Source organism: Suricata suricatta, chromosome 12 (assembly GCF_006229205.1).
Source record: "Suricata suricatta isolate VVHF042 chromosome 12, meerkat_22Aug2017_6uvM2_HiC, whole genome shotgun sequence".
Taxonomy (NCBI): Eukaryota; Metazoa; Chordata; class Mammalia; order Carnivora; family Herpestidae; genus Suricata; species Suricata suricatta.
In genome coordinates, this window is record NC_043711.1 from 76860874 (window position 1) to 76876551 (window position 15678).

A 15678-nucleotide genomic window follows, 5' to 3' on the forward strand; every position below is an offset into this window, starting at 1 on the left:
TTAGTGGGAGGAGATGCAAAGTCATATGGCAAAGCATAGGGTCACGAGGAAGAGTGAAGAACTTTTGTTATCCTCTACCACAGTGGCAACACCAATCTAGTTCTTGCCCTGAGCTAGAACAAACACTGGTCCAGACTGGAACGCCCACTCGTGTGGCATAGAGCAAGGACTTCAGCATCCCAAGCCCTAGGTTTCCTTGTCTGTCACTTGGGGCTCACATTTTTTGTGAGAAGCAAATGAGATCCTATTGTACATATGTTTTGAAGAAAAGAGTTACAAAGAGAAATGATGGTTTTCTAAGCTAAGTAGGATATCATGCAGGCATAAAGGCCAGAAGCAGATATTACCAAACATGAATGAATTCTTCTTTTAAATCAGTACCCTTTGAAAAAGCCCAGTCAACATAAACACAATAAAAAAGAATAAATCTGAAACAAAAAGGGGATACAACTAAAGTCAGAGAGGATACTGCGAACAATTTTAAAGCAGTAAATGTTTAAACCATCATGAAATGGCTGGCTTTCTAAGAAAATATAAAGTGTCAAATAGCATCTTCCCCCAAAAAGCAGGAAATTTTAACAGAATGTTAATCATAAAAGAAATTAAAACATCAAAGTTCTACTACCAAAAAAATCAAGTCCAACCAGTTTTGCAAGTAAGTTCTTTAAATCTCCAGGAAATAGATATTTAATGTTCTATACACACTTTTCTAATGCACACAGTAAAAGGATGTAAAGCTGCCCAAATTATTTTAAAAGGCCCAAGAGGGGAAGAAAGAAAAGCCCTGGAAAATCTAAGACAAAAAAAAAAAATCTTAGGTCACTTGTAAACATAGATGCAAAAGCCTAAATAAATAAATATTTGCACGTGAAATCCAGAAGCATATTAAAATAATAACATATCATGACCAGTATGATAGATTGTATTATAATTACAAAAACATTTGCTGCCCCAACCTGGTGAGTACTGTTCTGTAGGAAGATTATATGCCTATTCACTGACAGCAAGCAAGTTCAGCCACTGATTTGCTTCGACCAATGAAATGTGAATAGAAATAATATATGCCACTTCTGAGTAGAAATGTTAAGATGTTCCAGTATCTCTCTTTTCCATCTACCATGAGATGCTCCATCAACGTGGGCCCTAGAATTAAGAAGACATGAAATCAATCCTTAGTGCTCATATGACATGAGCAAGAAATAAACATCTGTAGCAATTCACTAAGATTCAGGGATTGTTTGTTACCAGAGCAGAATTTAGCTTAAGCTGACTAATACACCAAGCTAAAGACTGTTCCCAGAATTTAAGGAAAACTTCAGAAATATTAATGTAATTAACACATTAACAGATAACAGGAGAAAACCCCTATGATAATCTCAATGGATACCAAAAAAGCATTTGATAAAATTCAATATTCACTCATAATAAAGCAGTTACAAACTAGATCTAGAAGGGAATTTCCTTAACCTGATAAGAGGTACCCACCGGAAACCAAAAGCAAACAGCATACTTGGAAACTTCAGAAGAATTCCCATTAAAGTTTGGAACATGGCCATGATCCCCTCATCACTCCTTTACTCAACATTGTGCCATAAGCTACACTTAATGCAATAAGAAAAGAGAAAAAGACACAACAGGTACACTGACTGTAAAGAAACAGGATGATCAAATTTCGCAAGTAATATGATCTCCTACCCAGAAAACCCAAGAAAAGTCACTGATAAATAATTGAAGCTAATAAAAGAGTTTGAATTTAGCCAAGTATAAACCACTGTTCGGGAAGAGCCTATCCATTCCCAGCGATAATCATTTGATGGCATTTCATATCAGTGGGGAAAAGGGGGACCCCCCAACAAGAAATATCAGCGTGACCAGCTGATCCCTGCTTCATGCCACAAGTCCACCAAATATCTAAGTACATAATATACAAGTTTAAAAACTATTTTAAAAAACACAGAATACTATCTTTATGGCTTGGGATAAAAATGCACATTCTTAAATAGGTTACAAAAAACACCACAAAAGAAAAGATTGATAAAAGTCTGTTCTTTCTAAATTTAAAGTTTCTCTATGTCAAAAGATCCCATAAACAATGCAGCTGACTGGAAGAAAATATTTGCAATTTGTATCATGGACAAAAAGACTATTATCCTTAAATACATTTTTTTAAACTCCTACAAACCACCAAGAAAATACCAGAAATGTGGTCCAAGGGATAGGATAGACAACCCCTGGGGGGGGCATGTCTAAAAATAATAAGAAAAAATATTACTCGTTGGGACATGCCATTAAAACAAAAATGAGACATCTGGTTTTACCTACCTGGTGGAAGGAAGGAAGGAAGGAAGGAAGGAAGGAAGGAAGGAAGGAAGGAAGGAAGGAAGGAAGGAAGGAAGGAAGGAAATTTTTTCATTACATTGATGGCAAATTGCATACATATAAGTGCTCACATACTGCATTTGTGTGAGTGTAAATTTGGTAAACCTCTTTTCAGGGTAATTTGGTGTGTCTTCCAAAACTGAAAATGGTTATGTCCCATGATGCAGGGACCTTTATATGTGTGCACAGAGTCATTGTCTATGGTGATCACAGCATTCTTTATAATAATAAATAACTAGAAATAAGAAAATGCCCATCCTTGGCAAAGTTGATACTTAAATAAGGAATATATGAGATACATAATTTCAGCAGATAGTTCTCCTTTTGTTGGGTGAACAAAAAGCTAATGGAAAGAGAATATGGGGGCACCTGGGTGGCTCAGTCAGTTAAGCACCCAACTTTCAGCCAGGTTATGGTCTCACCATTCATGAGTTCAAGCCCTGCATCAGGCTCTGTGCTGACAGCTCAGATTCTGTGTCTCCCTCTCTCTTTACCCCTCCCCGACTCATGCTCTGTCTCTCTTTCTCAAAAATAAATGAACATTAAAATAAATTTTAAAAAAAAGAAAGAACATGCACAGGGCAATTCCACTTATCCAAAAATACATGTATATACAAATACTATATAATTTGCAGTCACATATCATGTATGTAGAAATGTATCTTTATATTTTGGTAGGAGAAATACCAATTCTTAAGGTGGGGAATCAGAATTAAGGAAATGATTACAGGAAACTCTAGCTTCATCTGTAAAGTTCCTTTATTTTTAGAATATTTTCACAAGTACCTGTGTCACTAAAAATTAATTTTTAAAAATCTGAAAATGTTGGGGCATGCCTGGGTGGCTCAGTTAGTTAAACATCCAACTTCCACTCAGGTCATGATCTCATGGTTCGTGAGTTCGAGCCCCACATTGGATTCAACGCTGACAGGGCAGAACCTGCTTGGGAGTCTCCCTTTCTCCCTCTCCCTCTCTCTGCTCCTCCCCGCTTGTGCTTTCTCTCTCAAAGTAAATACTAAATAAACTTTTAATAGATCTGAGAATTTTACATCAATTATATTATTACCTTCATCCACTGAATAAATTTTTTGTGCACTTATTAAATACTTGGATGCTATGGGAATATGAAGATGCAATCACTGTGAACCACCTAAGACACGCAGTCACATTATTGGCAAACAAGGCAGGTGCGATGGTGACGTCAAAAAGCAAACAAGTGCTTTGGGAATTCAGAAGACAGAAATTTACTTCTAGAAGGGGCAGGGAGTTAAGGATAAGACAGTAAGATCAGCAGAAAGCTCATTAAAGGGGATTACGTGGATGCTGAGCCCTAAAGTTTTGGCAACTTGGGAGAAAATCTTGAGAGAAGCAAGGGAGAAATGACATGTTCTTAGAGGGAAACACAATTCTAAAGACAGCGGCTTTCACAGCATTTAAGTACTGAAAGGAAAGAGCTGCCGATCAGAATCCTACAGCCAGTGAGGAAGTCCTTCAGAACAAAGGGCATGGGAGAGGTCCCTGCGGTGGTGGAGACATCAGTAAGAACTCACACCAATGCAGATACAGATAGTCCATTTAAAAATATTCATAGATATGCATATACACAGGTGAGTAGACACACAGCTCTGTCAACCAAGAGAGTCTAGAAGCAATTATACCTCCATAGCAACAACCACACCTACTGCCCAAACCGTGGTTTCTTTTTTTTTTTAAGTTTATTTATTTTGAGGGTGGAGAAGGGCAGACACAGAGGGAGAGAGAATCCCAGGCAGGCTCTGCACTGTCAGTGCAGAGTCCAATGCAGGGCTCAAACTCAAAAACTGCAAGATCATGACCTGAGTTAGATGTTTAACCAACTGAGCCACCCAGGCGCCCCTAGCAAAAGGGTTAGGATGCTATACAGAAATGTCTGTTTCTGGGGCACCTGGGTGGCTCAGTCAGTTAAGCATCTGGCTTTGGCTCAGGTCATGATCTCACAGTTCGTAGGTTCGAGCCCCGCGTCAGGCTCTGTGCTGACAGCTCGCTCAGAGCCTGGAGCATGCTTCAGATTCTGTGCCTCCCTCTCTCTCTGACCCTCCCCTGCTCATGCTGTCTCTCTGTCTCTCAAAAACAAACAAACAAACAAAAAACAACAACAAAAACAAAACGTAAGAAATGTCTATTTCTATGACTAGGGCCAGACATACACAGGATGAGCCTAGAATATCTTGTAGTGCCAGAAAGTAAAGAAGTGCTCCAAAAAAAGAAGAAAAAGCCACACATACACATTGACGGGGGTATGTGAAAGGGACATAGGAGTCCACTGGAAGATTTCCCAATGATCAAAGCTGGAACAATATAATAACAAGATTAAGTAGTACTGGACAATCCAAAGTATAAAATCAATACCCATGAATCCATTCTGATACATATAAATACTTGAATAAATTAATAAAGGGGAGAGGGACAGTGCTCCTGTGCAAAAGAATCCTAAATAAATTACAGTAGATACTCTAAAGGAAGGGAGCATAACTCCTTACTCGTTGCTGCAAAAAGTAACTTCCTTCCAAAGAGTAGAGCATGGAAAGGAGGGAAAGACTGGCTTCCAGTGCAGAAACCTGACAAACACAACCTGAGCCAGTGAGCATGGCTCCTATCAACAGTCCAAAGTCATGTTGACAGTATGTACCCTTGACATGATGACACAGAATGGCACTTGACTTCTGGGGTTTTTCTCCCTCAAACCAAAACCCCAGTCTAGTCTTGAGAAAAGCATCAGACAAATTCCAATAGAGAGGCAGTGGTCTAATATCCCTGGCTCTGCGCTCCTCAAAATTAGTAAGGTCATCAAAACTAAGGAGAGTCTGAGAAAATGTCACAACCAAGAGGAACGTCAGGAAACATGACAACTAAATATAACATAGTATCCTGGGTGGAATTCTGGAACAGAAAAAGGACATTAGGTAAAAACTAAGGAAATATGAATCAACTATAGACTTTTGTTAATAATAATGTACCATCATTGGTTCATTAGTTGTAACAAACCTACAATTTTAATGAAAAAATGTTAATAATAGGGAAAATGGTTAGGCAAGAGGACTCTATATATTTACTTCTTACGTCTGAAACTGTTCTAAAATAGTCTATTGATACCACAAAAAAACCTGATAGAACTGAAAGTATAAATAAAAACATAATTGTATTTCAACACAATTCTCTCAACAGTTGCTAGAACTATATAGAAAATCAGCAAGGATATAGAAGAACTCAATAATACCATCAACCAACAAAATATAATCAACATCCGTATAACACTCCATTCAACAACAGCAGAAAACACATCCTTTGCAAGCCCCAAAGATCATGTACCAAGAGAGACCATATGCTGGACCATAATACAAACTCAATAAATGTAAAAGAATTTAAGTCACACAGTCCAACTTTTATTTGTTTGGGAAACAAAGTAAGTTCACATTTCTTATTCATTCATTCATTCATTTTAGTGAATATATTTATTAAAGCATAATTAAATATTTTTTGAGGCTGGCATACAAAAGGAAAGCACTAAAAGTCTGGTAGAGAAAAGGAAGAGAACGGGATGATTATGGAAGGAAGGAGGGAGGGAGGGAGGAGAGCAAAACATCTCATCTTGGGACCAACAAGGTCTCTTTTTACTGTTAAGAATGAAAAATAAATGATAGTCCAGAATAAGTTACAATGTTATTTTATCCACTTATTCGATGTAAATTAAAGGTATTTTCGGTGATTTGTTGGGAGGTTTCTCTGTTGTTGAATTCAGAAAAGCCGACAGAGAATACAGGACACACGTGTTCTCCCTGCAGCAAGAGGGCTGTAGTCCCATATGGCCAGCAGATGGCGCCAGAGGACGTGCTTCAAACCATGAGGTCGTTCTGGCTTCAAAAGACCCTGGAGTCCACAGGGATCCTTCCTCCCCACCTCTCCTAGCCTTAGTAAGAAGGGGAGCCAACCCAGCCCTTCCCGTGTGTCTCTCTCTCAAACCTAAGGATCCCCACCAACAACTGCTAAGGTAAGGATAGTAAGAATGCAGAGAACAAGTGTAGAAACGCTAGCACGAAAGGAAGACAAAGGGAAGGCGGTAGGAAGAGGAGAGAGTGATGGAAAGACAGGGGCGTCTTGAAATGTGGGTGGGAAGGATGGAGTAGAGAGAAGGGGGAGAGGAAAAGATGAGACAAGTTCCCTGAGTTTGGAATATGAGATGTACAAGTGGAGGGTCTCGCACTTCCTTTGGGGGGGGGGGGTTAGGGGCGGTCCCTATAAGGATGGATGTGAAGATTCATTATTTGTAGATCTGACAAGGAAGTTGCCTCTGGAGGCTTCTAGTGAGTCTATGAAGGACACATTGGGAGACATTGTCTGTTGACAGCAAGGAGACGGGGGTTCAGAGGTTGAAGGGGAGAACAGACAAGGGAAATCCAAAAGGGTTGCCTCAAAATTGCTCAAATACTGCGCTCACTGAAATAAAACGTGCCTGACATTTTGTACCCCCTACCAGAGAGCCAGGTTTTGAACACACCTGCAAAATCAGGGTCCAACAACCACTGCCAGAATCATGAGAGGCGAGAACAGCTTTTGTCCCCACATCTCCCGTTCAACAGCAGGGCTGTCACCAATCCCTTCCTTTCTTACGTTAAATGCCTACCATGTGCTTAGATCTCCTGGATGTCACTGGTAGGGCCACAATTCTTCTGTTCTGTTGAGATCAGATTACCCTGCACAAATCAAGAGCAGCCTCAACAAACGGCACAGCCCATCATTATGAGAAAACACGGCCGCGTGTAACTCCACCATTATGTTTGTCAGACCATTAATTAGGCAGGCAGTTCTCTAGAACCCCCTCACTCTGCACCTTGGGCTTACCCTTGGGCTCTTCTCAACAGGCCCAAGTAAATAAATACGAGGAGACTCAAACCAGAAACGCTTCTCTCCTACCTCTGTGCGCAGTGCAGACATTCCAAGTGTCTCCCATGAAGTAGGAGCTACCTGCTAACCTGTCCCATAGCAGCAAAGGTGGAAAGACACAGCACCTGCCGAGTATCCCAGGCCCCTTGAGGGAACATTTCCAAGATTTCCACACACCCACAACTGAATAGCTTGCTCATGGAGTCACCGATGCCCACAGCACAAGTCACCATGCAGCCATCCTATTTGAATCCGACGCCAGAAAAGAAATTTCCCCTCAAGTGACTTTTCTATAGGTGACAGGAACTGCAGAGCAGGCGTTGACGTGGGTGTTGGCCCGAACATGTCACATTTGCCACCCCTGATAGAGTCCTTTGAGGTTCAATCAATGCCAAGGCTGCTTCAGAGACCTAGTCACAGCAGGAATTCATCCCGTGTTCCTGACACATCTAGTCTGTCTTGCTTCTGAATGGCCCTTGCTTTTATCTGACTCAAATATTTTTTTAATGTTTTATTTATTTTTGATAGAGACAGACAGACTACGAGCAGGGGAGAGGCAGAGAGAGAGGGAGGCACACAGTTTGAAGCAGGTTCCAGGCGCTTAGCTGTCAGCACAGAGCCCGACAGGGCACTAGAACTCGTGAACTGAGAGATCATGACCTGAGCCGAAGTTGGACGTTTAACTAACCGAGCCACCCAGGCGCCCCTACCTCAAATCTGTTTTTGAAGCTGCCAGTCATAAATGCTACCCACATTATGTGATTATTTGATAGGGAGGCGGCACCCTGGAAGGCTCTGGCAAACTCTTCAGGGCCATCCTCCCGCACCTGTCCCCACCTTCCCCCCAGGGCTGTTCCTTCCCCCTCAGATGGCATCCCCCCGCAGGTTGCATGGCCTTCCACAATCCCACATTGACCTGGGAACCTCGATGTCCCCTGCTGTGAAACAGTCCCCACCTCCCTCACACAGCTGGGGGTGCCCAGAGGAGGGGACGGGACATAGGCAAGGAGTCTGATAAATATTGACATACTAGTAAACACAAGGCCAGTCCTTATCACCAGGCAGCCAGGAGAGACGTAAGTAGGTCCTTCCTCCCTTTATCTGCTGCAAGGAGGAAATTCACTGGGTCAACACAACTGTGTATTTTGAGATGGGAGGGTGGGGGGAAGGGTGTCCTCAGACTCTTTTAAACTTTGTAAATTGAGTTAACATCACACACACACACACACACACACACACACACACACACACACAGAGAAAAGTGCATAAACCGTCAGTGTATATAACACAATGCATTTTTACGAATGTATACATCCATGCAACTACCACCCAGGTCAAGATATGGAACATTTCTGGGGTGTCTAGGTGGCTCAGTTGGTTAAGGGTCTGACTTCAGCTCAGGTCATGATCTCTCAGTCCGTGGGTTCGAGCTCCGCATCCAGCTCTGTGCTGACAGCTCAGAGCCTGGAGCCTGCTTCAGATTCTGTGCTCCCTGTCTCTCTGTCCCTCCCCAGCTTGTTCTCTGTTTCTCAAAATAAAGACATAAAAAAATTTTTTTAAAGATATGGAACATTTCTTTAACTGGAAAACACCCCCATACTCCCGCCCAGGCACTGCCCTGTCCCCTCATCTCTAACACAACAGTTTTATAGGTTCTTGAACTTCATAGATAAAAATCATACAGCATATAGCCTTGTGACTGGCTACTTTCACTCAACATAATGTTTTTGAAATTAATCAACATCGCAAATGTCGGCTTATGTTTTTCTATTGGTACGTAGTATTCCATTGTGTGTAGTACATTTCCCCTGCTTTACTATGGGGGGACATCTAGCTGCTTCTGGTTTTTAGCTATTGCAAACTATGTTGCTATGAACATTCTGGTACATACGTTTGGCGGGCATATGCATTCCTATCCCTTGCGCAGGCGCATGCCAGTTTTAGTAGAATCTGCCACATAGTCTCCCAGTGTGGCTTGCCCATGTCCACCCTCTCCAGCAATGGCCTCAGATTTCTTTTTCTTTTCTTTTTTTTTTTTTTTTGTGTGTGGCACCAGCCTCCTCTTTACACGGCTCAATAAATACAGTGAGCCTGCAATGTGGAGTCAAACCTCAATGACCTCGGATGCCATTACTTAACTCCTGTAGGATTTGACTCCCCGTGGGAATAAATCACCCTCTCCAGCCTGAGTTAGCATCCATATCAAATTAAAAGACCCATGCACTCAGCACTGACAACGAACACCCTGCCTGGCAAGTGGCCAGCTCTAAGTGACTATTCCCTCCCTCCCTCCCTCCCCCTTGCCCACACCTGAAGCTCCCCAACATTTAATCACAGAGTAAACATGTCTAGCCCTTTGACCCTCATGGAGTCCTCTAAAATTCCCCTGCCGGTGATCCTGAGAATCTGCCTATTGCTTCCCTCCCCTGTGCTTTTGTGACAGGCCACTGCTACCCATGCCACCACAGTTAGTGGGGAAAATCCAGGACACGGGGTGGGTGCACACGGGGTCAGTGCCTCCCAAGGCGAAGTTAACAGAAAGGATGCTTCCTGCAAAGCAACTCTGGGCCAGGAGGGAGACACACCCCTTGACCAAAGCAAGTCCCAAATTTACAAGGTGTGTTGAGGTGTTGTTATGGACTGATCTCCAAGACACATTATGTTAACTAAAACAAGCAAAATGCAGGACAGGATGAATACTTGGTCACTTTGGTGTAAAAAGGATAGAGAAGGGCCCGTCTTTATGCTGACATACCAGAAATGGATACACAAGGCGCTAATACGTGCGTCGTGGGTAGCCGCAATGGTACTGGGAACAAGTGTGGAGGGAGATGTTTCCACAGATCCTTTCATGACTTTGAGCTTGAACTACACCTATAGCCCCTCTTGTAATTCTTATATAGTTACAATTTTTTGAGCTATGTGTCAGATGATTATGAACCCCTGACCTAAACTCCAGGGGGACCAGCCTTGGTGATGCGAGGACACCTGGAAGCTGTGTGGGTGCAGTGGGTGTACATGCAGGGAGGGTGTTCAATGGGTGCAGAAGGAAAAATGAGGTAGGTGTGCGTAGGTGTCTCTACATGTTGGACATCTCCATCATAACCTGAGGCAATGAGGAACGGGACGTAGAGTCCCGTCAGGGACAATGCCTTAAACTTCTGAGAGGCGAGCCCAGCCTAAGTGCCCACGCAGTTAGACCAGGGCGGAGGGGCAGGTGCATGGGGACCTGGATTTTCACAACTTCCTCCTCCACCCAAATCCCCCAAGTCTATACAATTCAAGCTCTATCATTAGCAATCTAGAGGAAGAAAATGACTAAATGTTCTTCAAGGTTCTGTGCATGTGTGTGTAAATGTAGCTGTGTGTAGGTATAAGTGTGTGGGGTGCTGTATCTGTGTAGGAGTGAGTGTATGTAATGTGTGTGTGCGTATGCATATGTGTATGTATGTGTGTGTGCACACAGGTGAGTGTGTGTGTGCACACCTGTATAAGTTACTTATGTATATGCACGTGTGTGCTTTTGCCCAGCAAAAAAAAAAGCAGAAAAGACACCCCCCCCAAGAAGTAGTAGGCCCTTGGCATACAGCAGGTGGGCAATACTTAGGAATATCAAAAAAATAGCCACGCTATCCACTTCCCAGAAGTCAACAGCAGCCACCTCAAAGGCCAGACCTAGGGCCCCAGAGCCAGGTGACACTGACTAATAATTAATACATCTGAGGTTGGCATGGAGCCACAACAGATGTCCCCTCCCATGGAACTCACCTTCGCTCCATGTGGCCATGCCACCCAGTAGGGCTCTGAGAAGTCCAGTAAAGGGCCAGTGGGCAGACACAGGCCCATCCTGAAGGGGCAGAGCCAAGTAGTGAGGAGCCCTTATCCCTGAGGGGTCTCTCCGGCAGGAAGGCAAACAACCACAAACAGATTGAGGTGAGGGGATACCCCTTCCAGTAAGGCAGACACCCTACCTTCTGGGGGCACAGCCAGGCCATAGCCCTCCCACCGTCCCCTCACTCAAAGAAGATATGCTAACAAAAACTACTGACACACACATAAGAGGCTGAGGTAAATGGAAGAGACAAGCTGAGGGGCACAGGAAGGGCAAGCCTCTTTTATTATCCCAAAATGCAAAGTATTGAAGGCACTTACAATAACAAGGCAGGAGGGGAGGGGAGGCACAGGGAAGTCAGAGGTCGGAGGTCAGAGCACAGAGGTAAATCAACGGGCCCCACCCTGGTCACCACCCAGCACAGAGAAAAGGAAAAGCTACAGGACCAGATCTGAAGCCAGTCAGGGCGTCTAGCTCTATGAAAGGTATAAATCCATTCTATTGTGGATTAGGAAATTAGGAGCACACAGCAGCAAGGGGCAGGGCTGGCAGTCATGAGTTAGTGGCTCTTTAAGGAATGCGCTCGGGAGTGAAGAGGGCCCTCAGGTCCCCTGCTGGAAGAGGTCCCGGTACATCTCGATGAGACGGGCAGCCTCGCGCTGGCCAGAGAGCAGAGCACCATGGGTGGTGGAGTAGTACTTGCGGTGAGTGGCCTCACCCGAGAACAGCACCTGCATGGGCTGGGCCAGGGGATGGGGAAGTGAGGGGGGAAGAGCAAGAAAGGCGAGGAGGCTACCTGTCTGCCCCAGGAAACCCTCGTCCACACTACAAATCAGAGAGCAGGCACCTGAGATGCAGGTATTGCTGCTTCCGCAGGATGAGGAGTTGCCCATCCCACCTGGCCACCTTCCCCTGCTCCTTCCCCAGACATCCAGGCCTCAGTTCTTTCTGCTCTGAGGCTGCTAGGAGTCCTGGAAATGCAGTCTCAGAGGCTCATTGTGCCTCTTACTAGTGAACTCAGGGCAAGTGGTTTAACCTTCCTAAGCCTTGATTTTCTCATCTGCAAAATGGGTTTAAACCACCTACTTCTGATGGTGGCTGTAGGGATTAACTGAAATAATGTATCTAAAGCACTTAGAACCTGGAAGAACATAAGCACTCAATAAAGTTAGGCGGTAATTTAACAAACCTTTATGGAGCCCCTATTAGGGTCCAGGGACTGTTCTGAGCACTTGGAAGATAAAAGGTGACCGGGCTGCTGCTTTGAGGAGCTTCCTTGCTGGTGGGGAAGCCAGACACGAAACCCAATTACTAAACAGCATCATGTGTTATTTGATGGGTGTTTGGGCAAGGTGCTGAGAGCCCAGAAAAGAGGCCTCCTGTGACGGGGATCACACAAAGCTTCCCAGAGGACAGGACCTTTGGGCTGCTTCTCAGAAGATGCTAGGTAAACAAACAGGCAAAAGACATTTCAAGAAGAAGGATAAATGAGGGCAAAAATGCACCAAAGCAAGGGACAGTGAGAGTTTTGGTACAGCCGGGGCTCAACCTCAAGAAAGCAAGCTGTGTAGGTGGGGTCCCGGCAAACTATGAGTGCCTACATTCCAAGTTTGAGTTTGGACTCTGTCCCACTGTGTCTCAAACTGAATGTGCAAAGGCACCAACTGGGGATCCTGACAAAATGTAGGTTTTAATTCAGCAGGTCTGCATTTCTAACACACTCCCACATGACGCTGATGCTGCTGGTCCACAGACCCCTCACTTTGAGTAGTGAAGCTTTAACCCACCAACAAGGAGCCCATAGACATAGCGGGTGGGGGTAGGCTTACTGTGGCAGAAGGCAAGCTGCCTACTCCTACATCCATTCTCTTCTTTCTCCTCAGTAACAAAGCCCTGATTTTTAACTGGGTTCATTGCCATCCAGAACAAAAATGATGCATCCCAATCTCTTTAGCAGCTGCTACAGGCATGTGACTAAGTTCTGGCCAATCAGCTTCAAGTGCATGGTTGTTTAGAGGCACTTGACTCAGCCCCAGGGGGTTCTCTCTTTTGCCTTGTCTGCCTGTCATGGCCCTGAGAGGGGCAGCCTCACAGCCCTCTAGAACCACATGGTGGCCTTGAAGATGGAGCCAGGCGCCAATGGCACTGGGTCCGGATACCTACCTCTAAATCTCCCTCTGTCTCTGTGTGATAGGAGTAAACTCTGTCTGCTTTGGGCCCCAGCTCTTTTCGTGTTGTTTCACTTTTTGCTAGATGCACTAGTCCTGACTTGATGTAGGTGACAAGAGGTTTGCTCTTCAGGAGGATGGCAGTAGCCTCAGTAAGAACCTTTTCTTCTCTCCCGCTGAGCACAACCAGGGCGTGCCCAACACATGCTGCATATCTTCACCAATTCCACCAAAGAATTGTTTTAAATATAATTCTGCTGGGGTTTTAACATTTTTTGTATGTGGATGCTGGGTAGGGGAAACCTGAAGTCCACTTTATATGTACAGAAGTATATACAATTTTTTTCTCTAAGATTCATTATTTTTCTCTATCATTTATAAGATAGTTGATATAACTTGAGGGATGGTCGGTATTCTCAATTTTATTTTCTGAAACTTATTAGGGGGGAAAGGTAAGTAAAACATATTGGGGAAACTTACTTCTACTGAATCAGTGTTGTCCAAGAGAACTTTCCATGGCGACAGAAATGTTCTATGACTACCCAATCGACACCGCAGCCACTAGCCACAGGTGGCTGTCAAACTTGAAATGTGGCCAGTGCAACCAAGGAACTGAATCTTTAATGTATTAATTTAAATCATAATTAATTTCAATTAAATGCCGCTAATGGCTAGAGCATAACACGAAAGGGCTCAGCTTTTACAACCTCAAGAAAGTTTTTAATATCTCAATTTGCTTCCAACTTTTCTTCCAGATGTTAAGTGCACATGACCTTGCTTTCTCCCCCATCATCCCCTTCCTCACAGCAGCTACTCCATCTGCCTCATCTTGTCACTCCTCGGTGAACACCACCCTCCCCCACCCCCCCAACCAAACCCACACACAATATCCCTGCCCCCACCCCCCAGGGCCTCCTCACCCTGCACCCCGCTCACCGCCAACTTGGAGCTCTCCGCATACGGCAGGGGCGTGGCCAGCTTCTCCACATCTGCCCCGCTAGAGCCCACCCGCGTGTACGAATAGGAGCCTCGGAAGTAGGGGTTGCTGCCCCAGGCCGAGCGCAGGATTCGCCGAGGTTTTGGAATGTTGGGGTTCCCTGTTGGGAAGTCGGAAGAGCCAAGGGGAAGGAAGATAATAAACGGCTGCACACAGAAGACACCCCTGAGAGGACAACTGGCGCTCCACCTCCCCGGCTGCAAGGCCAGGCCCCTGCTGGTAGGCATGGAGGACACACGAAGACGTACGGAGGTTGGGGGCTCTAGCTGTTTACCTTTCAGTGCCTCCCTGTGGACCCCCCCCCCCAGCAAAACAGCTCATCTCTCTGGGCCCCCCAATTTCCTATATGAAAAAAGTTCAACTAAAAGAATCAGACAATGAAACACAAATCCATCTCATAGCAGGACAGTATGGGCAGGAAATGGGCAATCTGAGGTTCAGGGGTGATACCTGAGGTTTTACAATCAGCCCTTAGAGAGAAGAAACAGCCCCCATGGCTTTGAGCAGTTCAAGTTCCACAGGAGTTTGGGGGCGGCTCCCCCGGTGGGCACGCCCCTCAGCTGCACCCACGGAGGGCGGTGCAGCCGGCGGGGCGGGGGCACACCTGTGAACTGCCGCAGCATCTCCGTGCAGATCTCAGCCACCGCCTCGTCATCGCACTTCTCCATGACGAGGGCCTCCTCCCCGCAGATCCAGCCGCTCAGCACGTGGCCGTAGCGCTCGGGCGGGTAGAGGACATCGAAGCCGCAGATCTTGCGGTACCAGAGCTCCGGCGAGTAGGTGAGGGGGCCACTCTCCGCCTCGTCCTCCCACACAAACTGTATGCTGTTGCACTCGGGGCCCCAGAAGGGCTCCTCGAATTCCAGAAAGATCTTGTCGGTGGTGCCAATGCCCAGGCGGTGGATGGCAGCCACCTTCTCGGCGGGCAGGCCTGGCCGGAAGAAGCTAGGGTACTGCCTCTTGAGCACGCCCAGCGACACGGTCACGATCACGTGATCCGCCGGGATCACCTCGCAGTCCTCACACTCCACTAGCACCGGCCACCGCTCGTCCTCATCCCGCTCATCCCCCAGGGGCTCCTCTCCCCCCTGGCCGCCCTCTCCCGCATCGTGGTTATGGTCACCCTCGCCCCGGGGCTCAATCTCAGGGCCCCGGGGGCGGGCCGAGGCCTGGTCCCAGTGCACACAACGGACCGGTTTCCCCAGCTGGATGACATGGGCGGGGATGCCCTCGGCCAGCAGCTCCACAACCCGCATGAAGCCCGAGGGGATGATGTGGTGAGCCCCGGGGATCTCGGTCCACTCCCCAAAGGCACTCAGGGACACATCGTCCATGCTGTGTGAGCTACTCTCACAGCTCTCCACCTGTGGGAAGAGCCAGAG

The 15678-nt window shown here is 45.8% G+C and overlaps 1 protein-coding gene across 4 annotated transcripts in view; it reads right to left on the reverse strand.

Moving 5' to 3' along the window:
• Positions 1-826: 826 nt before the first annotated feature.
• The window catches only part of SMOX (spermine oxidase), a 41804-nt gene continuing 26952 nt past the window's right edge, over positions 827-15678 (reverse strand). For 2 of the 4 annotated variants that reach the window (XM_029916185.1, XM_029916184.1), the window contains exons 5-8: positions 14901-15660; positions 14236-14396; positions 12321-12410; positions 11387-11871 (exon numbers count right to left, since the gene is read on the reverse strand). In XM_029916185.1, coding sequence (XP_029772045.1) covers positions 11734-11871; positions 12321-12410; positions 14236-14396; positions 14901-15660 — 1149 coding nt within the window. In that variant the 3' untranslated portion in view covers positions 11387-11733. Of the gene's footprint in view, positions 1144-11386; positions 11872-12320; positions 12411-14235; positions 14397-14900; positions 15661-15678 lie in introns of those variants that run through there. The other 2 variants (XM_029916187.1, XM_029916186.1) reach the window with 2 other exon arrangements.